At 44.2% G+C, this 25,773-nt stretch overlaps 1 protein-coding gene and 1 long non-coding RNA gene across 5 annotated transcripts in view; one reads left to right on the forward strand and one right to left on the reverse strand.

The window, feature by feature from the left end:
• TASOR (transcription activation suppressor) overlaps nt 1-9,251 on the reverse strand; it is a 55,071-nt gene extending 45,820 nt beyond the window's left edge. For 2 of the 3 annotated variants that reach the window (XM_066596554.1, XM_066596553.1), the window contains exons 1-4: nt 8,815-9,249; nt 5,960-6,102; nt 5,512-5,604; nt 654-726 (exon numbers count right to left, since the gene is read on the reverse strand). In XM_066596554.1, coding sequence (XP_066452651.1) covers nt 654-726; nt 5,512-5,604; nt 5,960-6,102; nt 8,815-9,076 — 571 coding nt within the window. In that variant the 5' untranslated portion in view covers nt 9,077-9,249. Of the gene's footprint in view, nt 1-653; nt 727-5,511; nt 5,605-5,959; nt 6,103-8,814 lie in introns of all 3 variants that reach the window. The other variant, XM_066596555.1, reaches the window with a different exon arrangement.
• A 154-nt stretch (nt 9,252-9,405) lies between these two features.
• The window catches only part of LOC136621229 (uncharacterized), a 36,823-nt gene continuing 20,455 nt past the window's right edge, over nt 9,406-25,773 (forward strand). The window contains exons 1-3 of one of the 2 annotated variants that reach the window (XR_010791227.1): nt 9,406-9,683; nt 10,074-10,204; nt 19,039-19,115. This is a non-coding gene — a long non-coding RNA (uncharacterized lncRNA). Of the gene's footprint in view, nt 10,205-19,038; nt 19,116-25,773 lie in introns of both variants that reach the window. The other variant, XR_010791226.1, reaches the window with a different exon arrangement.

Genomic DNA, 25,773 nt, shown 5'->3' on the forward strand with positions numbered 1-25,773 from the left:
TCCGAAGATGAACATTACCTCAGTTGCCATGTCATCAATATGTAACAGGCATACATTTGAAATTCTGTTAATTCAAGCTTGCTTACGGGTGTCTGGTATAGAGAAAGCGGTGGGGGAATGAAGTGCTTTTGACAATACATCAATTATGACCAAGGGACCTGCACATTAGCAGGGATTGAGTAATTCTTTATGGAACTAAAGTCAAGCACTGCGTAAAGTGGAAGCATTTTTGCATGAGCAAATTGACTCATGCAAAATGCGAATGCGTGCATGTCATATAGGAAGGCTAATCAAGCAGTTTATGGGCTGGAAGGTTTGTTTGAAAAGTTTCATGTATGCAGAGAGGCGCTCAGATTTCCGCTAAAATAATTGCCAATTAGTTTGCCAGACGTAGAATGTGGTTGTGCGAACAAGTGTCTTGTCACAAAAAGTAGGCAAATGCCTCGCACTGAGATAATGCATATATATGTAACATTTCGAAAACAGTTTTTCAGACTAGTAGTCACAAATCTTTCTCTTTCACTGTGATGGGGGAAAAAAAAAGGTATATTTGAATCAAAAAGACAGTATTTGTATATGGATTAAATCATTCTTTGTTCATGGAAAGGTCTCCCTATATTAAAATTAACAGTTATATATCAAGACACACTTACCCATTGAGGGCTTGCCAAGTGCTGTTAATCGGGAGTTTCCCACATGTAAGCCTTTCTCACTTATACTTTGCACCTAGGATTACAAAATAAACATGGTATTTTCTGGTTTAGCAACCTAAGGGTTCATTCACACGGCCTTTGGCGTTTTAACGTGTGCCCGCCGTGTTCAGACAGCACGGGCCTGGCGCATATACGCCGAGTCCGCAATGCCGTTGGGAGACTGTTTAGCTCTTCTAAGCTATTCTCCCACTTCCCGGCTCTCTGCAAGGGGAGAAGGCAGGAGCTAGTGCTCAAAGCTCCCACCCCCTCTCCGCCTCTTGTTGGCAGCCAGCATTGGGAGGGGCTGATCTTAGGTCCACCCCCTGTCCTCCCCTCCCATTGCAAACAGCCGGCAAGGGGCGGAGAGAAGGGGGACAGAGTTTAGCAGTCAAGCTGCTAAACTGCCTCCCACCTCCCCTTTCCGGCAGCTGTCATTGGCTCCCATAGCATTTTATGGCAGCGGGCGTATTCCGGCCAGGAAAGAGTTCCAGGACTATCTTTCCTGGCCGGCATAAAAGCGCCCGGCCCTAGATTGGCCGGCCGCTTGTGTTCCCGCGGTGTAAAAGCGCCCGGCCCTAGATTGGCCGGCCGGGCGCTTTTACACCGCGGGAATACGTCTGTATGCTCTGATGCTTTGGAATCCAATGCATCAGATGGTAGCATATATACGCTCGTGTGAATAAGCCCCAAGTGACTCATTTTAAGTTCAACATTAAAAGTCGTATTAGGAGCTTTCACATCACCACTCAGCATAGATTCTAACACAGTTGGAGAGGTCCAGGAACAGTCTTTGTTTTGTTTGGAGAGACACCAGTCAAGAGGCGGGGAGGTGGGGGTTTTGTAAGCTTTGGGGTGGCCTGGTTTAGAAAACCCATTTTCAAATATTTTAAGGAATTAGGATTTACAATGGGAATCTTCATCTATATATTACAGTATTGGATGAATATGAAAGTAATCTCAGGCATTTGAAAACCTGATACATCCACATTTTACAACATAAATTTTAACCAACCCTCAAATTAGGTTAAAGAGCTTCCATATTAACTGCTGTACAGCTTCCACAGGGGAGATAAAAATGAATGAAGAAAAAGTAGAGTAACTATCCACGTCAACCACATTACAATTTCTTTTTTTCAGAGGCGCTTTAGAAAATTAAAAAGGTGACCCGACTATGGCTAAACTGTCGGAATGTTCCTCCTCTAGTCTGCTCCCCGGTCGTGAATGAGCAATCTCTGCTTTTCCTTTCAGGATGCGCAAGGTTACACGAGAGTGACAGGAGTGAGAGAGATGGTTGTGCGTTTCTGAGCAGGGATACAACTGTATTAAGTATTGCTGCATAATGTCATCCATGATGCTGCTACTTATGATGGTGTGCTTCAAAACAGATCATAGAGATTCTGCACTCCTAGGTGTGCAAGTAGCCATTGTATCAACTAGTCTATATCCACAAGCTCAAAGAAAACTGAGAATTAGATCGATATGGAACCTGCAGAGGCGAAAACTGAAAAAAAAAATCCATATAAAAGTCATAATAGTAAGATATAGTGCTACTTCTCATGTACACACACACACACACACACACACACACACACACACACACACACACACACACACACACACACACACAGCAGATTGCACTGAAAAGCCACCTGAAAGAATTGGTACACAGTAAACGTGATAGGAGGCATCTAGTACTTCCAGTTTCAGCATTTTGATCCACAGATTCTGGCCTAGAAAGATCTTGCAGATGAAATTCAGCTACTTTTCAGGATTGCCATAACATATCGCCTTTACTTTATCCTTCATTCAGAATTTCATTTATGTATGGCAGGTTTTGCTTCTGCAGTAGAACAGAGAAGGAATCGCACAAAGTCTCCAAAAGTTGGGAGTAAAAGTGGACGCCAAAGTGATGACGGCTTGATTCAATTTCCTGGCGCAGAGAAAAGCTGTAATATTTAAAGTCCAGTGATCTGCTCACTTCATAAAACTGAATTTAATAATTATACCAAGAGCCACTAAAATACTTCTACTCTAGAATCCAGTGTTGGCCAGCTTTATTCAGACAGTCGAGAAGGTCAATTTAGATAACTCCCTGCCAAGCAACAGTGCGTTTTTGTGATGAAAATGAATACAACAAATGCTGACCGATATCAGATATGGCAAAACGTTGATATGCAGCGCAGTTTTTCTTGCCATTGTCAGTTTCTGTAGTTGAAGGGTCGTTCATATAAAAACAAACCGATGAAGGAAATCAAAAAGAGGACTGTAGACACTTGTCATTTTCACATGGTGCATTGACACCCAAGACGAAGACTTTCAGACAAACCAGAAACAGTCATTCAGAAGATTGCCATTTCTAATAGGCATTGTACTTTGAACAAACTTGTGCCTCTGATAGACAAATGTTATAACTAGTAAAAGTCAATTTATTTGCTTCAAATAAACTGTGGCTAAAAAAAAAAACAAAAACAAAAAAAAAACAACACACCACTAAAAAGTACTGGCTACTAGGGGTCTACTTCCTTCTAATTCACTGTATACTCCATGTAAAGTCTGTTTCTATTGACACCAAGATAGATAAGGGGTGGCGTCAGAAAATACTGACTGTAGGATTTAGATTTTATTCAACCATTTTTATTACAATTTTGTGCCTTTGACAAGAATTATACTAAACAGTCATTGTTCTGGACAGAGAGCCAAGTAAATATGTTTGCGTCTAAGCAAGTCAAATGATGAGACATCAACATGCACTTTTAAGCTACATATCTTATCCTGGGTAGAAAGTGAAGCTCATTTCTGGGAAGAGACTAAGTTTGCATACAAACAGAGGGTCAACATTTATGACTTCTAGTATAATGTGGCCGTTTGATCTCCACTTCAAAACAGGAATGTGCCGACACCTTTTCTATTTAGAAAGCTTTGGAATGTAGATGATGGGTCACCTATATCAGAATAGTATGAGCTCCCATTCTCTCAAGTCAAATGAGATTCTTTGGATACAGAATGAAGACATGTCATTTGTCGAACCCCTAGAAGTGAGGACCCTTTGGTGACGGAACAAGGAGGCGTCATGCCTGTCAGATTACTGGAGAAGACACTGTCTTAGTACTGTTTGGCTTCCCGGTTGATAGTTCATATGAGTCGACTTCCCAGTGAGGTTCCTGGTAACATGTAAGCTGTAACGCCTTAGCTAATAATGAGTAGATAATGATGTGATGTAACTTGCACTCTTTATACTTTGTGATGCAAGCTGCAACCTTTATGTCTTGTATATAGATATAATTTACAAAACGTAGGATAATCACTATGCTCAATCACTTATTTTTTAAAAATTGTTAAACCTTCCATATTGTCGTACTCCCTTTAAAGCGCAATCTGAACTTTAGACATTGCAGCAATACAGGTGGGACTTTGCTACTGTCTCATGCCATGCATAGCAGTTGAGTGAGGGAGGAGGAGGCAGCTGCAGTAAGGAGACAGAAGCAGAAAGTAAGATGATGCTGCAGCTAATAGTAAGCTTTTACTGCCTCACAGCTATACTGCTGTATAATGTGCTCAAGCATGTGCTATAGAGGGGGAAAAAGATATCCAGCTCTCGTGTGAGCAGTGTATGGGAACCATCATGTCAGTTTATCTTCACCCTCCTGGCTCAGGGAAGACTAATCAGAGATGGAGCCTGCAGAAAGCTGTTAGAAATTGATAAGATATGCAAGTCATAATGGCCAAGAATACCACTACAAGTCATGCACACAAGACAGCTTATTCTGAAAAGTGTAGGTATGTTTTAAGATTTGGGCAGGTACCAGAGATGTTCTATTGGATTGCTTATTCTTCTTTAAACGGATGAACATTGCACATGTTGGACAAACCATTCTGAAAGCTTGCTCTACTAATTAAAATTAGCTATGTGAACGAAAAGTCTAGATGATGATGTTTAGACCATATCCTTTAAAGCTGCATTGGCACATAACCCAACTATTTTATCACACTAGATTATTTTTCTTATTCAATTTTTTAAAACTAAAGTTTGGGGGGTGGAAACTAGAAAGGAACAGAACAACTAATCAGTTCTTGGCAGACGTGCAGCGCGTCAGTGATCTGTACTCTTTACACTCAACCTGTAGCAGCTTCCCTTCAGATGAACACCAATTCCAATTATCCAAACAAGAGATGACGGGAGGTGTAAAAATCCTTTGACAGAAAGCTTTTGAAATAGATTTTCATTTTGTGATATCTGTTCACTACTCAAAAAAAGTCCACGTGCGTATCTTTCAACATCTGACCTTTACTATTTCATTTTAAAAGTCCTTGGATGCACAGATTCCATATTGTGTTTTCATTAGACTGGGTGCAAAAATCTTTAAACTGTATACCCAACACATGGGGATCCTTACAAACCAGGTAAGAAGCATTTTTTTTTTTGTCAATATAGCAATCGAATGTATGTCAGATTTTCATAAATGCAAGCGAACAGGCACTACATTTTTTTTTAAATTTAAAATTGGTGTCTTCCAATAGTTTTGAATGCAGGTAGTAAAACGTGTGCATTGGATCTGAAAACTGTATGCTGTAGTATCCAGTAATGCAAATACGGAGGTAAAAATAAAATGCATGCAGCCCGTAACTGATGGCGGAAGACTGTTTAACCATCTAGTCATTCAAAAAGGCTATTTAAGTGTCATTAATAACTGGAACAGAAATGAAATGAGTATCGGAGATTGTTTTAAAGGACTCCATACCAGAATGTTTTCCTAAACTATGTGTTGCTAAGAACAGAGGCCTTCATGGACAGCGTTCGCAACAGCATGGACTTTCTTACCTGATCTTCATCAACCAAAAGAAAAGCATAAGAGTCAGCAAGCTCTTTTTCCGATCGCCCGTCAAATTTCAATTGTCTTCTTTTTTCAGTAAACTAAGAAAAGGAACAAAAAAGAAGTATGGAAGTTGGGAGAGGATTGAAAAAAAAAATTCCACACTTTCTTCAAACCTAAATAGTATATTAAGCACACTAAACTTAATGAACATTTAAAATGTGCCAAATGGGATCTGCGTGCAACGTAGTACACAACTTTGTCTGATTTAGTGTTACAAACTACACTTTGAGAGGGACTTTACTGCCTTCATTAGGAAATGACAATTTTTGATTTAAGGTTTTTGAAATTCTGTAAAAGCTCCAAGGAAGAATTGTGTTAAGATGAAAGTGCACCAGAATCAGAGTTCGACAGTGCACATGTGATCTGCGAGACGACCGGGTTACTCTCACTGACCTCTTTTTCCAAGAATTCATTATGAACCATTCGAGCAGATTGGTATGTAAAGTGTAGATTAGAATTTGCATCCAAGTAAGATGAATGTAGAATTCGCAATATCTCTTCAAAATCCCGCGAGCCAGTACTAATTGGCTGAAGAGCTAAAAGATGGAAAAAAACTCAAGTTACTTCCAAAATAAGAAGTGTAACTTTTTAAATTGTCAGTCATTATTGTGAAATAACTCAACAAAAACCACATACAGAACAATGGTGCAAAGATTTTATTACAATTTACTTTCACATAATTGCATGTGACAACTTGAAAATATGTAAAAACAAAAACAGTCACAAGAGTGAGCGAAAGATAATTTAATGGTTTGATTAAAAAGTAAGACTGGAGAAAACAAAGAAAAAAAAAAAAGAGGGGGAAAAAAAAAAAAGTTAAATGTACACTAAATAGAGCTACAATGTTCAGAAAAGCCTTGTGCAAATGCGAACAACCGTTTTAATTGGGTGACTTCCAAGGTGAAAGGTGCGTTTCCTGGTAGCAATACAACAGCATATACTTTTTTTTGTACTTTGATTATGCATTTGTATTTCTAATCATTCCTACAATTATGCAATAGAAGGCTGTCTGAGGATCACATGGACAATCTTACAGGCTACCTAGGCCTGTACGTTATGAGCAAGCATAAAGGAACTCAACATTCCACATATAAGCTACCTCAAAACATGGTAAAGCTAGTCTCTTCAGTCTGTAAGATGAATTTACCAAAATCAGATAAGCCAAAGTGTTTTTCTGATGGCCACCAAAAAGCAAATTTCTCATCTCAACATTAATACACAAAAGGGGCAGTCTTAAGGAAATGGGGAAGTACATAACAGCTCAAAATATAATCACTCCAGTTAAACTCACTTTCGGAAGCTCAAACAAAAAAATAAGTTACGTTGTGTATACAGCCTTTGTATTGCTATAATGATGCTGGGTGGGACCAAAATGCTGCCAATATACCACTAAAGACTCTTATTTGCATATATTTCCCAGAGGAGCATGCACGGCCTTATAAGTCTCCTCACTCACCTCCTAGTGTCTTCACATATCTTCTAGGTGCTCTCCTTAAGGAGAGAAGATACCCCTCTCCTGACCCACGCCACTACTAGCCAAGGCAGATACCTACTGCACACTGAAGGAGGGGCAAACCCCCCTAAACAGCAGTCTGTGTATGGATTCTGGCTTGGTTTTTTTCATTCCCAGTCATTGTTATACAGTCGGACATTGATTTGCAAAAATGCTGCCATCCAATAGGTGGCGCTGCAGAGGTATTGTTTTTTGTATCTTCCTTATTTGGAAGAAAGAAAAAAAAAAAGATTGTTCAGCCACAGTAACTGCTATGCTGAAGGCCCTTTTTTTTTGTTAATGCATCAAAAAGTTAGAGGGAACTTAGATTAAGTTTATCCTAATGGCGGATTGTCATGCAAAAATAAGAATTACAAAAATTGAACAGTGCATACTTAAATGATGTAGAATTTGTAAAAATTTCCATGTAACAGATTTTATTTACTAAAACCTCACGGGAAGAACTATGAGACTACTGTCATCTCTTCAGAGTGCTGGAAGAAGTTTTCTTTCGAAGTTGCTGACATCAGGAAGTTTACGGTACACTGACTGATGGCAATCTTACACAGGAAGCTCATATTCCCATGGCGGCCCAGCATCCCCAGGGGTCTTGTGAGTATATCAAGTTACAACTCTGCGCCGAGATTTCTTTTATTTACTGCTAATGACATTTTCAAAGACCGTGTAATTACTGAAAATGACAAAAATAATGTTCTGCTGGGAAATAACCAGAAGCGCATAATTGTAAGTCTCCAAAAGGCTAATGGCCACAAAGGAGAACGAAAGGCACCATTAGGGTCCTATTTTTTAAACTCTAGTTCTAACAAATTAGTTTTGCTTAAACATTTTTTTTTCTTCATTAAAAAGTCTAGAACAGAACTGAAATATGAAGTGGAGGCAAAAGATAAGTAGAGATCCGTCAGAAACTTTCCCCAAGTTAAGCATTTTTCTCGAATGTTCTCAACCCTTACAAGAGTAACATACTTCCAATAATTCAGAATATTCAATAATCCGGCACCTATATAGTTCTATTAATGGCATTTTACAGTATAGTGGTGCAAAAGACTATGACCACGCCGAAATTAAATGGTTAAAAAAAAAATTATACCAAGCATCAACTAGGCATGAACTCCACAATATGGTTTGAAAAATCAGCCCCTCAATTTATAAAGCCCCCAGTCCTATGGGAGCGTACCTCCTGTACATGGACAATGCCCTACAAGTGCTCGCTCTCAAATACCTCCTCAATCAAGGACCGCGATATGTGTTCCACGGAAATGCATCAAATCCCCACTTCGCAGTGATATGGTGGAAAAGAAAGGTTTTGCTCCTGTTTCTCCTGGAGAATCCACAAGTGATTCTCCAACTCTGTTACTAGAGGCAAAATTCGGTAGGTACGATTACCCTCCGATTTTAGTGCTTTCAGAGATTTAAAGAGTCCCTACCTGTAGCAGGCTCCATTGTGAAATATTCTAAAAAAAAAAGCCTGCATAGTTGTACTGCAATGCAGCCTTCCATCAGTAATATAAACAAGCATAGATTTCCCCCTGCCTGCACAACGCATGGGCGGGGGCATTAGAACGCGTGGGCGGGGCCTCCAGCGCCGCTAGTAGAACAACTCGCAAGTTCCCTCTAGCGGAGACAGCCGATAACAACCCTCGGCCAGATCTAGCGCGGTCCCCGGGACCGCTGAGGTGACTCCATAGGCATGCAACATGGCCCCCATACTAGCTACACAGCGGAAGATGACGACCACCTTTCTTTTCTCTGCTCTTCTTTGGGATCTGAAAGCGTTTCCTGGGGGGCTCCTCGGTGGGGGTGCTGCCCCCTCTCACGGACGCTTCACTGTTAATACTGCTGTTTCTTCTCTTGCCACCAATTCTCTCTGCCGCCGCCTCGTCCTCTTCAGCTTCGCCATTTTGGGCAGCCCCGAGTCTTGCTTCTTCACTTGCTGCCAGCCTTGTCCCACCACCCCCGTTGACGTCCATTACGGCGCTGGCTTTCTTCTCTTCCTCCATCCCCCCAGTGTCTTTCTCTGTCGCCGTTAAATCTTCACCCGTGACGAGTGGAATGGCTGCGAGAGCTCCGTGGGAAGACGCCGCATTATTGCCCTCCACCTCCTCTCAGGACGCCATCTCACCGCTCTGCCCGCGTGTGCAGCGCTCGCCCCTCATCTCACTAACCTTCCCCTCCTCCCCGCCGTGCATAGCAACAACGTCATGCAGGGGGCGGGCCTAACCGGAGAGCTAACCAATCAACTGTGGGAATGCGACTGCGCTGACCAATGGGAACCGAGAAGAAGATTCCTGTCAGAAAGCGGCCGCCATCTTAAAGCTTGTTGTTTTTTTTTTATCCTCTCTTCTCTTTTCTGAGACGACGAGCCGCCGCAGATAAGTCCTCGGGGTTTCTCTGTAGAAGTGGCGGCCGTGTTCGATTTTATTTCGTGTTTCCTTTGGTATCTGATATGCTCGCTAATGGGTTACGTATGTAGGGGCTTTCTGTCAGGACGGCATGTTGTAGTAGGACACAACTGCTCTGTGTGATTGGCTTCAGTGCAGCTTGAGTACATAGAAGTCCTTGAAAAGCAAATGGAAGTGAGAATACACAAACTGGTGGGCGGCTGAGGTAACTATACAGTGGGGAAGAGCCGCCAAAAGGGCATGCGAATTCTGGCGCAAATTGTGGCAAAACACAACCTGTGGCAGCGGTCTGCGTGTACGCTTACAGTGCAGACGCTTTTATGCTGCTTTCAACAGTTTTGGTGAAGAATAGTTGTAAAATGCGCATATTTACCTTTGGCTTGCACCAAAATATCGTTATACGTACAGTCGCCATAAAATGGTGTGAGAGAGACGTGTTTACTGTACCAGGCGCTACAAATGCGCGGTTCGCTTGAGCACAGAGGCCCTTTTTATCCACCATGATTAGCGTTCACTTTCGTGATTTGCATGATAATTGTTCGACACGAACGATCAGCGTTAAATCAATAATTTAACACTTATTTGCATCTTTCAGGCAGACCTAGAAAGCCCCAGCCGTCTGCGGTAAATCCTTTTGTGTAAACAGGCGTTGGTTGTAACGATTTGCCGCATAGAAACTAGAGGCGCGGTCGTGTTCCTGCGATGGAAGCTACGTGTCCGTGTGCGGTGAGTGCGCGGTGTACGATGGCTGCCGCTGCTGGCCGTGTGCGCCTTCTGACTTATCTTAACGTGTAAAACGGTCCGTAAAGTGCGGCGATGGAGATGTTGAAAACGTCTGTTTTGCGGTTCTGACACTTTGTGTAAACTACGTTCCTACATATGAAGCTCGCAGCCCAGCGGACTGAAGAAGTTACCGCCACCGCAGCAAAAACCACCGCAAAAATAAAAATACTCTCACCATAAACCCTGCAAGGATGTCGGTGAAACTACGCAAAATAAAGCCCATTTACACGTAACGATTGTGGCGCATACTTCGTTCAGACAGATAACCCTGCGTGATAATCATTACCTCTGAACACAACGCCATCCTGCGCTATTCGTTTACTCTTCGTTTGTCGCTCAAATCCGACCAGCACAAAAATCATGGCTGGTTCGCTCGCTTCTCAACGCTCAGCGCTTCACATAGAAGAGAAGTGGGCGATACTCTGCGGGGACCTGCCTGTCTGAATGGTCTGCAGGAGCCTAACAACTGGTGGGGACAGCAGTCCCATGTATAGCATACGGCTGGACCGCTACCATCCGCTGCAATCCTTCGTTGAACCAAGAGATCAGTGGCGCCAATGAGACCGGCTTATGGCGCCATTACATGGGACAACAGTCGGGTAAACAGCTGCACAAGTGCTGACGTCACGGCTCAGGTCGTTAGCGCTCATGCAGAGTGTTTACACTGACCGACTTCACCGCCGGATCGCATGTTGTGTGTTCGCATGTTGTGCAAATTTGCTCTTCTGCATTGCAAAGGGTGAAAGTCCGCAGTGTAAGGGCTCATTCACACGAGCGTAAATATGCAGCATATTACATGGTGAATGGAGTCACTGCCAGTACATTGATGCATTCACATTTACGTATACATTGCGTATAATAGCGTCTGAAAAAGAATACTGCATGTTCTCTACTACCGTGTATTATGCGCATACAGCCCTATTGTTCTGTATGGATTGCTTATTAAATGCTGTACATACACAATACATTACATATGTGTAGCGTTTAATACGCAACGCTGCTATGAGAGCGAGTGGGGAATTTAAAAAAAGTCACACTGCACATGACAGCGAGCGTGAGATACGCTGACCTGCAGCGTGTATAATCACCATAAACAGCGTCAGCAGCTCACACGGTTTTGCACATACGGCCCTGTGAATGAGCCTTAAATCGACACGTTGCAGATTTAAAATCCGGATGTTCATTTCTGTGCGCATTTTAGGCCAGGCTCATCAAGCGTGAGATTACCACACATTACGCATGTGCTATGATCTTATGTGATACGTGATAATTGGCAGGCAATCAAATACATTGCCTTACACAGTTCCGCTCACATTAACACATACATTGTGTAATATGCGAGCGCAAAAATGAACTCACCATGTTCTATTTTGCAGCGTGTAATGCATGAGAGCCCATTGTTCTCTATGGGCATGTAATCCACACCTCCCATACGGGATTACTTTTTAGCGAAGCAATGGCGTGGGAAATATAAGCAAACAGGTTGACTGCACGTGACGGGGTGTGTGATATACGCTGTCATACGCTATGATGGCCTAGCTCACCGGTGGCTCCACAGTAGTAAAACCCACACAGCGTTTTACACTTCCGACTGTGTGAGTCTGCCTTAGGCCCAATGTCCACAGGCGGGTATCATTTGCAGGACACCCACGTGAAGGATCCGCAAATCAAGCCGCCTGTAGGGAGACATGGGCGTCCGCAAATGAAATAAACATGCGGATTTAATTTGTGGACCTTTTGGTCCGGAAAACAAATGGCAGCACGCTCCATTTCAGTGCAGATCCAGCACGGACGGCTTCCATTGAAGTCATCTAATCCCCGGCCCGTCCGAAATTGAATTGCAGATTCTGTGGGAAAGCAGGAGTTTAAAAAAAACGCACCAGTGCTTCCGCACACATCCGCAGTGAAGGAGATGGAAGACCCTGACGGATAAGCAGAAGACCTGCAGTGTCCTCGGCCTCAGGCAGGGTTGGACTCCGCTGCAGGCTTCCACATGCAGTATCCGATCCGCCCGTGGACATGAGGCCTTGGGCACATTTTTGAGCAGTGTGCAGATGAGATTTATTTAAATGTCAACAACTTTGCTGTCGCTGTAAATACTGCAGATTTTCTGTACAGAAGATCCTCGGCGGACCCGCCTTCACACACCTTTTATGTGGCAGTCTTTTTGGGTATATTACAGATGCATGAATTTCATGGCTTTTCTTTTTTTTTGATCACACAGTTTCGACATGCATCAATTTTCCCATAGAGAAGTCCATGGAAAATTGCCAAACAATTCTTACCTTAATGCAATGTGGGACCTTTCACGTTGGCTGAATTCTTCTACAACACACAATGCAGTTGCGGCTTTCATTAAATAACTTTGGATTTTTTTTAACGTTTGTAATTGCAGAATGTGTTTTGCACAATTTCTTCTGACTTTTTATTTTTATTAGAAATTAATTGCGCATTTTGCTGCCGAATACATCTCTTCTGTACGTGAAGAATCCGCAACCACAATTCTGTAAGGCAACGTTTATTCTGCAGCGGTATCCTTTTCCGCTGTACAAAAAAGACGTGTGGATTTGAAATTATGGGGATTTTAAATCCCAAAAAGATAACGTGGAGCTGTGAAATTGTCCACATGGACTAATTCCGTCTTGTGTGAGGGGTTCCTACTACACTTTAAAAAAAGTGCAATAGCCCCGAAAAATGCAAAGATGATGAAAAATGCCACATAGAATGCAGTGCTTGTAATGCATTATATAACTACCTATTGACCTGTGTTGGAGTTGTTGGTATGAAAGGTTCAGAGGCTCTTGCATGCATAGTGATTAGAGATGAACGAGCATACTCGCTAAGGCAAACTACTCAAGCAAGTAGTGCCTTATGCGAGTACCTGCCCGCTCATCTCTAAAGATTCGGGTGCCGGCGTGGGAGAGCGGTGAGTTGCGGGAGTGAGCAGGGAGGAGCGGGGGGAGAGAGTGAGAGACAGATCTCCCCCCTCCCCCTGTTCCTCCCCGCTCTCCTCCGCCAGCACCCGACTCTTTAGAAACGAGCGGGCAGGTACTCTCATAAGGCACTACTCGCTCAAGTAGTTTGCCTTAGCGAGTACACTCGCTCATCTCTAATAGTGATATATCAGTAGATACGTGATATTTACAGATTGCTATGGCTGAGTTCTGAGGCTCTGGCAACAGCTCTCTCACATTTGACAGCAGGAATAGTAAAACACGGAGAGCTCTTCTTGCCGTCAAAACAGCGGACACTCCATGGGGCTGTCTGCCGCCGTTCGTATCTGTCATATGATGGTTCTGGCAGATCATCTTGTTTTTCATCATAGACTAGCCACACAACACAGATGTGACTACAGCCTAATTTATGAAGGCACTCTGATGGATGTTAATAGTGTGTGTGTAAACTTTTAATATACACTGTTTTCAAAGGAATATGATTAAGAATTTGATATATAATAAGGTAGAAAAGTGGGCTCAAAGGTGCACACATGCTATGTTGACTAATTGGACCGCCTAAAACTGGATTTACAGGAACCGTTATAAAAACCACTGATGGATATTTCCATCAGAACAACCCTATAGATGGGCATTTCTAATGCCCCTTTTATACACATACACACACACTGAGAGTCTAACGATTTCTCGTTTGCCTGAGCGAACAAGCCGGTGACGTCCTCAGCAGCCCGTCCGTACTCGAGTAGTGTGTTTAGACTGCACGATTTTCGTTGACAATGGTGCAGTTCTCGCTCACTTGTCGTTCAGTGTTTCACCTTCCTGTGTAAAACACCGAATGATGAGTGTTTAAACTGCCCAAAAGTCGGCGCTGGTTTCTATGCTGGCTGAAACTGAAAGATGAACAAGAACCGCGCAATTCTCGTTCATTGTTGGCTATGTTTACACTAAGCGATTGTTCAGTTTTGCTATTTTGAACGATTAATTGTTCAGTCTAAACGCAGCCTAAGGGCTTATTCAGACGACCGTATAGCGGCTGGGTATTTACGCCGGCCGATATATGGCGTCTCTCTCTGCAGGGGGAGGAGGCTGAAAGAGCCAGGTGCAGTGCTCTGAGCTCCCGCCTCCTCTCCACCCCTCTGCACTATTTGTAATGAGAGGAGGCGGGACGGAGACGGGGCTAAGCTCCAGGAATTAATTGTTTTATTAGCTTCATTTGCATGCAAATGAGCCTCTGGGAGCTGTTACAGACATCAGCAGGAGGTAGGAGTTCTGTAATTAGCTCCATTGTTCAGCCATGGGCTCCCCGTGGAGAATTCGGCACCATGGATAGTGCACAAAGTGGGCAGTCCTGCTTATCAGCTATTCTGCTGGTGGGGCTGACAGCTGGGACAAAGCTATCTGTGCAATCGCAGCTCCCACTGGGGTAGAGCTATCAATTTGATCTGCTGCAATGTAGACAGAGCACTTTTAGTTGGTCTGAACAGCTGATCTACAGGGATCCGAGTGTCAGACCCCTGCCGATTAACTATTAATGACCTATATTGAGGATGGGTCATCTATTGTTAAAGTCCCATTTACACGGAGCGATGATCGCTCAAACGACAGTTTTGAGCGATCATCTTAGTATAACTCTAAGTAGCTAATTGGCTACTTAAGAGTTATGCAGGCTGCGCTGGATACCACCGCGATGGTTTGGAGAACAAGGCGGCTGTTTTGTATATGGAAAATAGCTGCATTGTTCTCCAAGCTTTCAGCTGGTATCCCGCTGAGAACTGCCAGCGGCATACTCGCTGAAAGAATGCTATCAGCGCCGCCTGCTGAAATATCGGCGTGTGACGCTGACAAGGCTCATCGCTAATTTCTAGGTGGCTGGAAATCAGCAATGAATGAACAGTGCACAATGGCCGCGTGTTTAGACGCAATGGTTATCGCTCAAAAGATGGCTTTTGAGAGATAATTGTTGTGTCTAAATTGGCTTAGAGTCCCAGGAAAAACCCTTTAACAAATAGTGATGACGCTGATTAACCCCTTAGCGCTACAGAACGTACATCACGGCTGACGTCTATTTCTTATAGCAGCTGAAACTACAGGACGTCACGCAAAAAATGAGGCCCCCGTACAGCTATGTGAAGGAAAGAGTAAAAAAAGTTATGGTGGAATTTCGTTTTTTTTTTTTCCCTTTCACTCCACTTAGAATTTTTAAAAAGTTTTTTACTAGATTGTATGGTGCATTAAATAGCACCATGGAAAAATACAACTCGTAGCACAGAATGCAAGCCCTCATACAGCTATGTTGATGGATAAATAAGAGTTATGATTTTTTAAAAGGGAGAAGAAAACACCGAAAATTTAAGCAAAAAAGAAAAGGGGGCACGTCTTTAGGGGTTAATTTGCTTTGGCCCTTTTCATTTTAGGAGTGCTCCAATATGTAGCATCTAGCAATAACTGTAAGCCATAAAAGGAATGTTGAGTTGGCCATAGACCTAAGACAGCAGTTGGCAAAACAATCGTGGTATAACATTTTGCCATCAGGGACATTAATGTCTCCAGGTTGATGATGCAATCGGCTGCAGAGCTTCTAGAAATTGCATCATCTTTTGTTCAAGACAGTAGATTATAGATGGAAATAGAAACATTGAAATGAAAAAAATGAACATATAAAACATAAGCATATACCGTGTTTCCAAAATAAGCCCTACCTTGATTTTCGGGAAAGGCTTGAAATATAAGCCTTCCCTGAAAATAAGCCCTAGCTAAACTACATTGGAAAAACCCATTAATACTCACCTAGCCAGCGGCGTCTGAGTCCCTCGCATCGGCCTCCAGCGCTGCGGCAGGCTGCGTGTCCTCTGCGCTGATATATCACTCTGTCTGGTGACGGGGTTTTGACTACCTCGCCTCCAGCAAGCAAGTGCTGTGATAGAATTGAGCGCCAGCCAGTCAGAGCTGGCGCTCGATCATTCACATCCACCCAAAATAAGACACTGTGCTTCTTTTGGGGTGAAAATGAATATAAGACAGTGTCTTATTTTCAGGGAAACGTGGTAGTTACACCAGCATGTACCAAAATTAAATTGTGCGTACAATGTTGTTACTGTCTTTATGCACCCCTTCTTCAGGTCAGCACAGCCATGCTGATTACAATGACATGTCTGCTGTGTGGATCTGTGCAGTAGTTTTTGAGAAAATAGCATTTTATCAGTAGCAGCACATGCATAGGGAACTACTTAAAGTATTCCTGGATATTCATGAGGTGCAGGCTAGTAAAACCCACCCAGTCCTTCAGCCACTGATTGACAGCTATATGCCTATCACTGTGCATAAAGAGAACTGCCAATCATTGGCTGGAAGGCGAGGTGGGTGTGGCTAGCCTGCAGCTCATAAATATGCAGGATTAATTCGGTCTGGCTGCTACTAATAAAGTGCAAGTTTCTCCAAAACTACTGCTCAGATACTCATTAGGCCCCCTGTCCACAGCCGTGACTGAATATCGCTAGCAGGATATGTCTTTCTGTGTATAACTATCACTACTTTAGTGCTGCTGTCCACGGACCGACTTGCATTGCGGTGTCCGGAGCGGGATTCCTCCTACGGACTCCGCAGGAAATCCAGCCCAATAGCATGCAATGTAAAAAAGCAATTTCCTGCCCACAAGCGGAGATCGGTTGCAATTTTTCCGCTCACAGAGAAGAAATCGCAGCATGCTGTGATTTTGTGCGGGGTATGCACTGACTGCTTCTATTGAAGTCAATAGAAGCCGTTCTGCCCACGGCCATTCTGTAATCATCATTGCAGAATGGCCGTGGGAGCCGCTTGATCGCTACAGCGAAGCGCAGGCTTGGACATCCACAGCACAGAGAAAAGACGCTGGGCAGGTACGCAGAGGTCACTGGCCGGGTCCTGGGTTGCATTTGGGGTCCCCACCCGTGGATAGGGGCCCTTAGGCTGGGTTCACACGGGGCGGATTTGCCGCGGAAATTCCGTCCGGAATTTCGCCGCGGCAAATTCGCCTGCAGCCGCTAATCCCAGGATTAGCCAGCCATGTGGACGAGAGTTCTCTGAAATCTCGTTCACATAGGAAGGCAAATCCGCTGCGGCGCGGATTCGCCAGCCGCAGCATGTTCTTTTTTTTTTTTTTCTTCTTCCGCTGCGGCCGTGCTCTACTCTATGGGAGCGCTGGCCGCAGTGGAAGAGCGAGCAGACAGGCTGCTTGAAAACCCGCGGCTAAGTGCCACGGGTTTTGAAGCAGCGTTTCTCCCGGCGGAAATCTCGTGGTTTTTCGCTGCGGCCAAACCGCGAGGATTCCGCTGTGTGTGAACCCAGGCTAATAGTGCTCTCAGTGAGGACTGCAAAAACATGGTGGAAGGGTTTAGGGTACTTTGGAGGGCTAAGACCGAATGCACACGGGTGGAAATTCTGCGTTGAGATTCCGCTGTTGCACACTGCCATAGGATTGCATTGGTTTATGCAATGCTATGCAGACAGCCGTGATTTTGATTGCCGAAAACTCGTGTGATAACAAAATTGCGGCATGTCCTATTTCAGTCCAAGCCTTACACGTCCGTGATATCTTGGATGCGCCAACTCTGCACTGCGGCTGTATGTCAGCTGGCACATTCACAGAGTGAAGACGCCAGGCAGGTAAGTCGCTGGTCACTGTAGGGGCACGGGTTGCATCCTGCTGTGAGAATCTCGCAGTTGGAATCTGACCCGGCCGTCTGCATTCGGCCTAAACCCTTTGCCTGAAAGATTATACGCTCTCCAACTGCTCTGATTGCAATTGACAACAAACAAAACGAAATAAGTAAATACATGCTGTATAAAGGATTGGCCGTAAATGAATAATCAGCTGCCAGATAATCTGTGCTAATGATTTTCTCAACCCCCGAAGGCCACTCTCACGCACGCATCTTTTTGCTGCATATTACACGCGTTTTTCATGAGCATGAAATACGCAGCTCTAAACCTCCATTCATTTTAATGGGACCTCACACTATCCTTTTTGCGTAGCATATTAAACGTGCAAAATTGCACGCTGCATTTTTTATTTTCGGCATTGTAGGGCCTATTTCGCAGACTAAATCGCCCATTGAAATGAATGAGTGGAGAAAAAAAACAGTAAATACGAAATCGTACACGATATACTGCATTTTTTTACACCGGTTACTTTGCCAACCGGGAGGGGGAAAAAGCTGTCATCAGCTTGCTTGTCTGCGTTGTTACTGCGCAAAATACACAGTAAAAATGCAGGCAAACATACTTCAAAAACGCTGCATTTTTACAAATGCTTGTGTGAGAGTGGCCTAAGTGATTAATGTTTTGAGATGGTCATCTGATTAGTCCTTTTAAAGGGGTTGTCAGAGATAATTTATTTTTCCTTTCTTAAAAATGTTCCCCCATGCCATAAAATAATCAAGTCATATACTCGCCCCTCCGGCCAACACTACAGTCTTGACACTGACATCATGATTCTGGGCTGCAGCAGCCTGTGTACAGGACATCACAAACTGTTGCAGCCAATCACAGACCTCAGCGATCGAATGCATTCTATACACAGGCCGCTGCAGTCTATAAACACACACTGAACGTGGACGACGGCTGCATTGAAGCAGATGCAGGGAGACAGGAAGTGAGTATATGAATGTTTATTTTTTTACGACATGGGGGACCTGTTTTTAAAAAGAAAGCAGCTGCAGTAGCTTGTATTGATTTTGTTGTCTAAAATAAGTGAATAAAGTAAGGGTAATCAAAAGAGAAGGACTGTAATCTCACCGAGGAAACTATGAGAGTCCAACCAATGTCTACAAATGTTATTTGTTTCAGCCAAAACACAAAGGAAACCAGGATGTGAAAAACCCCTCTGGCAGATTTCTACAAGAAGCACCTCAGTACTGACAAAAGTAAACTTTGTTCTATTTTCGTTTTACATTTACTTTTGTTCCTTTCATTTAATTGCAAGTTTAGTGTTTTAATTAAAGGGCCACTCCAGCAAAAACACTTTTTTTGTCATTGCACCCCTCTATTTAATTGCCTATCACACTCTGGACATATATATATATGGCCGCCTGCAGACGAGCGGAAATCCCGCCGCGGGATTTCCCGCGGGATTTCCGCCGCTGAAAGTCTGCATAGGAGTGCATTACAATACGCACTCCTATGCAGACGGCCGCGGTTTGGCCGCGCGAAATCTCGCGCGGCAAACAAACCGCGGCATGCTCTAATTTTGTGCGGAGCACGCACTCACCTGGCCGCCGGCTCCGGTCTGCGCATGCGCCGGCTGCGCGGCAGCCGGCACATCAAAGAGCCGGGGCCGCCAGGCGCGGGTGAGTACGCGCTCGCCCCTGCAGGCTCTGGGGTCGGATCGCGCGGCGAGATTTCTCGCTGCCGGATCCGACCCGCTCGTCTGCAGGCGGCCTATATGTGTGTGTGTGTGTGTGTGTGTGTGTGTGTGTGTGTGTTATTTCCATGCGATGCAGCCTCCTGGCTAAGGGTGGATTCAGATGAACGTATATCGGCTCGGTTTCCACGCGGAGCCGATATACGTTATCTCTCTGCAGGGGGAGGAGGCTGGAAGAGCCAGGAGCAGTGCTCTGAGCTCCCGCCCCATCTCTGCCTCCTCTCCGCCCCTCTGCACTATTTGCAATGAAAGAATGCGGGACGGGGGCAGGGCTAAGTTCCGCGAATTAGTGCAGAGGGGCGGGAGCTCAGGGCACTGCTCCTGGCTCTTTCAGCCTCCCCCCCCTGAACACAGAGACGACGTATATCGGCTGGGCGTGAAAACCCAGCCGATATACGTTCGTCTAAATGCACCCTAATGCTTATCAGATACTATCTTGATCTTTCGATTTCTTCCTGTTCTTTTCCTGTAGGCTATGCTTGCAATCATATCATGCATCAACACAGCATCCCATGACAAGCGAGAGCCTGTACCACATTTGCCTGCTGAGGGTGGTGTGATTATCATTACTTTTCATATTCGCCTAAATGAGCTAAAGACCCTAAGTGCACAGGGAGGATTAATTGTGATTTATTTTCTTTCATTATAACTGTAATCCTCATCAGTAACCATAATAGTTTGTCGTCGCCACTGTGATGCAATCCATGCAGTTTATTCAAGCAGTATGTTGTGGTGACAGAAATTGTGACTTCTTGCAAGAGCTCAAAGCTAAGTAAATCTGAGACAGTCACAATGATATCACATGGCTATGTGAAGAGACCGATTCCAGGAAGTTTCACATAGAAAGGAATATGGTAAACAAGGTAACATTAGCCGATTTATATGTACTTGGAGCTAGTTACATAGGGAATGAAAAAAGATTTCACCGGAGTGGCCCATCAAAAGGATTCCCCCTTACTAGTTGGACTGACTCTTCATTCTAGCAGTTAAATCCCTACCGATCATTCGTTTCTGACTGCTGTACAAGTAGCAGTTTGTGCCATGCAGCAAATTCACTGTTTTGTGGTGTGTTTTTCAGCTGATTAACTTTTACAGGTGAAGAACATGGAATCCAAGAGCCACACTCCAAAACTTTGGCAACATGCTTTAAACCTGTGTGTGGTTCTGTTGTGCACCTCTCGGCTACGTGACACACTACCACTATGTAATCGAGAAACCTTTTTATAGAATTATTCTTAGAACAGGCCATCAATAGTAGATTGGTGGGGGTCTGCCACCTGGGATCTCCGACGATCAGCTGTTTGCCCAGACAGTGAGTTAATGTCTGCAGAAATCAGGTCAGTGCACCAGCACACTGGCTGGGCCAACAGCAGATTGGGGAGATCGCTGCTGGCAGATTCCCTGGGAATAGGCTATCAATAGTCTACACCTGGACAATCCCTTTAGTAGTGATGTCGTTGCATGCTGCTGGCTGACTAGCTAATGTCACAACTGATCTAAAGAAAGGGGCGGGCTTAAGTAAGTATTTCTCTCTCTGGATAACCCCCTAAAGGGATTTTATCATTAAAAAAAAATCTATACTTGCCTATTCCTCCATAGGCAGTCGTCTTATGGCATCTTCTCCATGCTGAGCTTCTGCAGTACCGCGGGTCATGTCCCCTCCAGCAGTCGGTTATGAAGCCTGCATTTCACACACACTCTTCCTGCAGGTCCAGGATGATATACCCTTTTATTGATTAAACCTTCATAGTTTATATTAACGCCAGGGGATCAATGTTAAAGTCCCATAATTATAGAATTACCCCTTTAACCCCTTAGTGACCACTAGAGATGAGTGAGCGTACTCGGATAAGCACTACTCGCTCGAGTAATTTGCTTTATCCGAGTATCGCTGTGCTCGGGTCTGAAGATTCGGGTGCCGGCACGGAGCGGGGAGCTGCAGGGGAGAGCGGGGAGGAACGGAGGTAAGATCTTTCTCTCCCTCTCTCCTGCCCGCTCTCCCCTGCTCCCCGCTGCGACTCACCTGTCAGCCGCAGCGGCACCCGAATCTTTAGCCCCGAGCACAGCGATACTCGGATAAAGCCAATTACTCGAGCGAGTAGTGCTTATCCGAGTACGCTCGCTCATCTCTAGTGACCACCAATACGCCTTTTGACGGCCTGTATCCACGGTCTATTTATGAAGAGAGATGCTGCGGCGGGGAGACATCGCGGAAGTCAGCTGTTTCTTGCAGCTGACACCCCTGTGGCTCATCGGAGCTGTTAACCCTTTAAATGCCACTGTCAATTCTAATTGAGATCACAGGGAGCTGTGCGGGTGTCATGGCAGCCAGGGGCCTGCTGAAAGGCCCCCCAGGGTTGTCATGGCAGAATGCCTATCAAGTCATGCCCATCTGATTGCTTGATAGACTGCCTGCTCGATAGCAGTATGATGTAATTCTGTGGCATTACATCATACCACAGGAGCATTCAAATCATCGAAAGTTGTTGTCCCCTGTGGGGACTAAAAGTAAAAATAAGATCAATAAAGTTTTACTAGTTATTATATAAAATAATAAAAGTTTTTAAAAAACATTTTGCCATATTTATAATAAAAGAATCTAAATAATGAAACAAAAATACTTATTAAAGGGTTTGTCCCACCATAGCAAGTGGGGTTAAGCACTTCTGTATGGCCATATTAATGCACTTTGTAATATACATCGTGCATTAAATATTGGCCATACAGAAGTTATACACTTGCCCTCTCCGGTGCTGGCGTCCCCGTCTCCATGGCGCCGCCCAAAGCTGCCTTCTCCCTGGATGAGACGCGCTTGCGCTTTCTGTCCGGCTCCGGCGTGCTCGCGCCGCACAGGGCTTCTGCGTATGCGCAGAAGCCCTGTGCGGCGCGAGCATGCCGGAGCGGCCCCTTCAGCGCAAGCGCGTCTAATCCAGGGAGAAGGCAGCTTTGGTCGGCGCCATGGAGACGGGGACGCCAGCACCGGAGAGGGCAAGTGTATAACTTCTGTATGGCCAATATTTAATGTACGATGTATATTACAAAGTGCATTAATATGGCCATACAGAAGTGCTTAACCCCACTTGCTATCGCGGGACAACCCCCTTAAGTATCACTGCATCCATAAAAGTCCAATATATCAAAGTAGCTTATTATTTACCCTGCATGATGTCAGAAAAAAAAATGCCAGAAATGTGCCTTTTTGGTCATCCTATCTTCAAGAAAAAAATGCAATAAATAGTGATCAAAAAGTCGTATGTACTCCAAAATATTACCAACAGAAACTACAGGATGCCCCGCAAAAAATGAGCCCCTACACAACTATGTCGCCGGAAAAATAAAAAAGCTATTGCTGTAGAAGATGGCAGCAGAAAATAATTTGAAAAAATTAAATATCTTTCGGAAAAAAAATACAAGTATTACAGCAAAAAAAACTATGTTTGGTATCTTAGTAATCGTACTGACCCATAGAATAAAGTTATCATGTCATTTTTGTTGCAGTTTGTGCGCCGTAGAAAGAAGATGCACCAAAAGATGGCGGAATGTGTTTTTTTTGTTTTTTATTCTTTCATTTTACTTAGAATTTTTTAAACATTTTTCAGTACATTATATGGTACATTAAATAGTACCGTTAAAAAATACAACTTGCCCCACAAAAAACAAGCCATCGTTCAGCTATGTCGACTGATAAATAAAGGAGTAACAATTTTTTTTAAAAGGGGGAGGGAAAAACAACAAAAAGCTTAGTCACCAATGGGTTAATGTAAAGATTCTATTCTCTGCAACAAAGATGTTTTTGAAATGAAATAAAAGTTCTAAAAAAAACTGTTCTCATCCGCCAAGAAATAAACTTCAACGGGTCATATAATTTTTGGACCTACTTTAGTCTCTGTTTTGCAGTTTGACTTTATAATATACTGTATGCCTTATGGAAAGAATCCAGTCCATGTTTTTTTGCTATATACCATTACATTGTACACTTGCTCAGTTCTAATTATGTTCCAGCAGATGGCAGTACTTCCCCAATAATACAGTTCTGTATACAGTACTGTTTTTCCCAAACAGTTATGGATGTAGCTTATTCACTTTTATTTAATTTATTTATCTTTAAAAAGGATCAATCAGTTATGATGGTTATTTTGAAATACCTTTTTAAATATTCCTCCTAATTTTCATCTATTCCCCCTTCAATTGTGGGGTTTCAGTCATTGCTTGGCTCCCCCTTTCCCCCCAAAATGTAGCGTGCTCTAGGTATAGCGTTTATCCATAGACTTCTATTTAGGAAATACATTTTAAAAAGCCGTAATAAAAGCCAATGAGTGGTTTTCCCCACCATGGACTTCTATCACTTATTCTTTGGACAAGTAATAAATATGATTGTTGTAGCCCATACCATTTGCACCCTCACTGTCCAGAGTCCCCCGTTTCTCCTCACCATAAAGTCCTACACTGTTACCAGCAGTCCCAGAATTTTTTTCTTTTTATGTGTCAATGTGCATGTTTGAACTCCCACTTTATTTAAAATCCTCAATGCTGTCACGTGTGCAGAGATAAACTTATTGACATTAAAAAAATGCATCCAGGTAGAAACATTGGATTGCTGTAAAAATCGACATGCAGTTATGTCTGAGGATGCATTCACACAGGCCAGAAACTCGCACAAAAGTGCAACCCATTATTTGCAATGAGTATATCTACATCTTGATTTTTCTCTTGCAGCAGTGTTGCGAGACAGGAAAATCGCATTGTTATATTTTCATTCATGTCTCCCATACATTGCACGGCAGATGGACTGGCATGACTCGCTATCGCCCTTGTGAAGGCACCCTCTGGCAGATATAGTATCTAAATGATTAGCTGTGGTATGATCAGGCACTCGGTCTTGCCACCAGAGGCTGTTGCCCTATATAAAGGCTTTTGGAGGCTATGTAGTGTATATCTTGTTGAGAAACCATTGACTGCTAGACCTACTTCTGTGATGCATTCAAAGACATATTGCCCAGTTGACTTTGAGAGTGGCGCATCATTCGAATGAAAGAAGCATGGTGGTCATTTTGACAATTTACCCACCATCTAGGCTCTGGATTCTAGGCCATTCTGGCTAAGCTGCAACCCAAAACCCACTTATTTATCGCAAAGTGCCAACATCAGGGGGCGGGGCTTATCACGACGTATGATTTTACCCCCGTCATTCTAAAAAGGACAGGGCTGCTTCAAAATAGACAGCGTGCGGATTTTGACTGCTTTTTGGATGCAGAAATACAGCAGAATGTCCTCAGCGGAAATTTCTGTGAAAAATTCTGCAGCATTTATGTATCTAAAAAGCAGTCAAAATCTGCACCCTGTCTATTTTGAAACAGCCCTGCCCATTTCCGTCACATGTAAACATACCTCAGCAATAATAGTGACCCCACCCCCTCCCCAGCGGCCCCAGTGACATCCCACAGCAGCACCCAGTATAATAGTGACCTCCCCCCCCACACACACACAGTGGCCCCAGTATCAGTGACCCCCCCCCCCCCCCACAGCTGCCCCCAGTATCACAGTGACACCCCCCACAGTGGCCCCTAATATCACAGTGACACCCAACTTTGGCCCTCAGTAGTAATAGTGACATCCTACAGCGGCCCCCAGTAGTAATAGTGACATCCCACAGCAGCCCCGGTAGTAAAAGTGACACCCCACAGCGGCCCTCAGTATCACAGTGACCCTCCCGTAGTAATAGTGACACCCCACTTTGACCCCCCTGTAGTAATAGTGACAGCCCATAGCGGCCCGCAGTAGTAATAGTGACATCCCACAGCAACCCCAGCGATAATAATGACCCACCCCCCCCATTGACCCCAGTAATAATAGTGACACCCCCCCCCCCCCACAGCGGCCCCAGTGATAATAGTGACAGTGACCCTCTCCACAGCAGCCCCCAGTATCACAGTGACCCCCCCCCCCCCCCACAGCGGCCCTCAGTGATAAGTGACACCCCACAGCGGCCTCCAGTAATTATAGTGACACCCCACAGCGGCCCCCAGTAGTGATAGCGACATCCCACAGCGACCCCAGTAGTAATAGTGACACCCCACAGCGGCCCCCCATTCCACCTTTCCCCCGAGACCCACATACTTACCCCCTCCTCCGGGAAGCTCCGCTGTTCCTCTGCCTAGCGC

The sequence above is a fragment of the Eleutherodactylus coqui genome, chromosome 3 (genome assembly GCF_035609145.1).
Source record: "Eleutherodactylus coqui strain aEleCoq1 chromosome 3, aEleCoq1.hap1, whole genome shotgun sequence".
Classification (NCBI taxonomy): domain Eukaryota; kingdom Metazoa; phylum Chordata; class Amphibia; order Anura; family Eleutherodactylidae; genus Eleutherodactylus; species Eleutherodactylus coqui.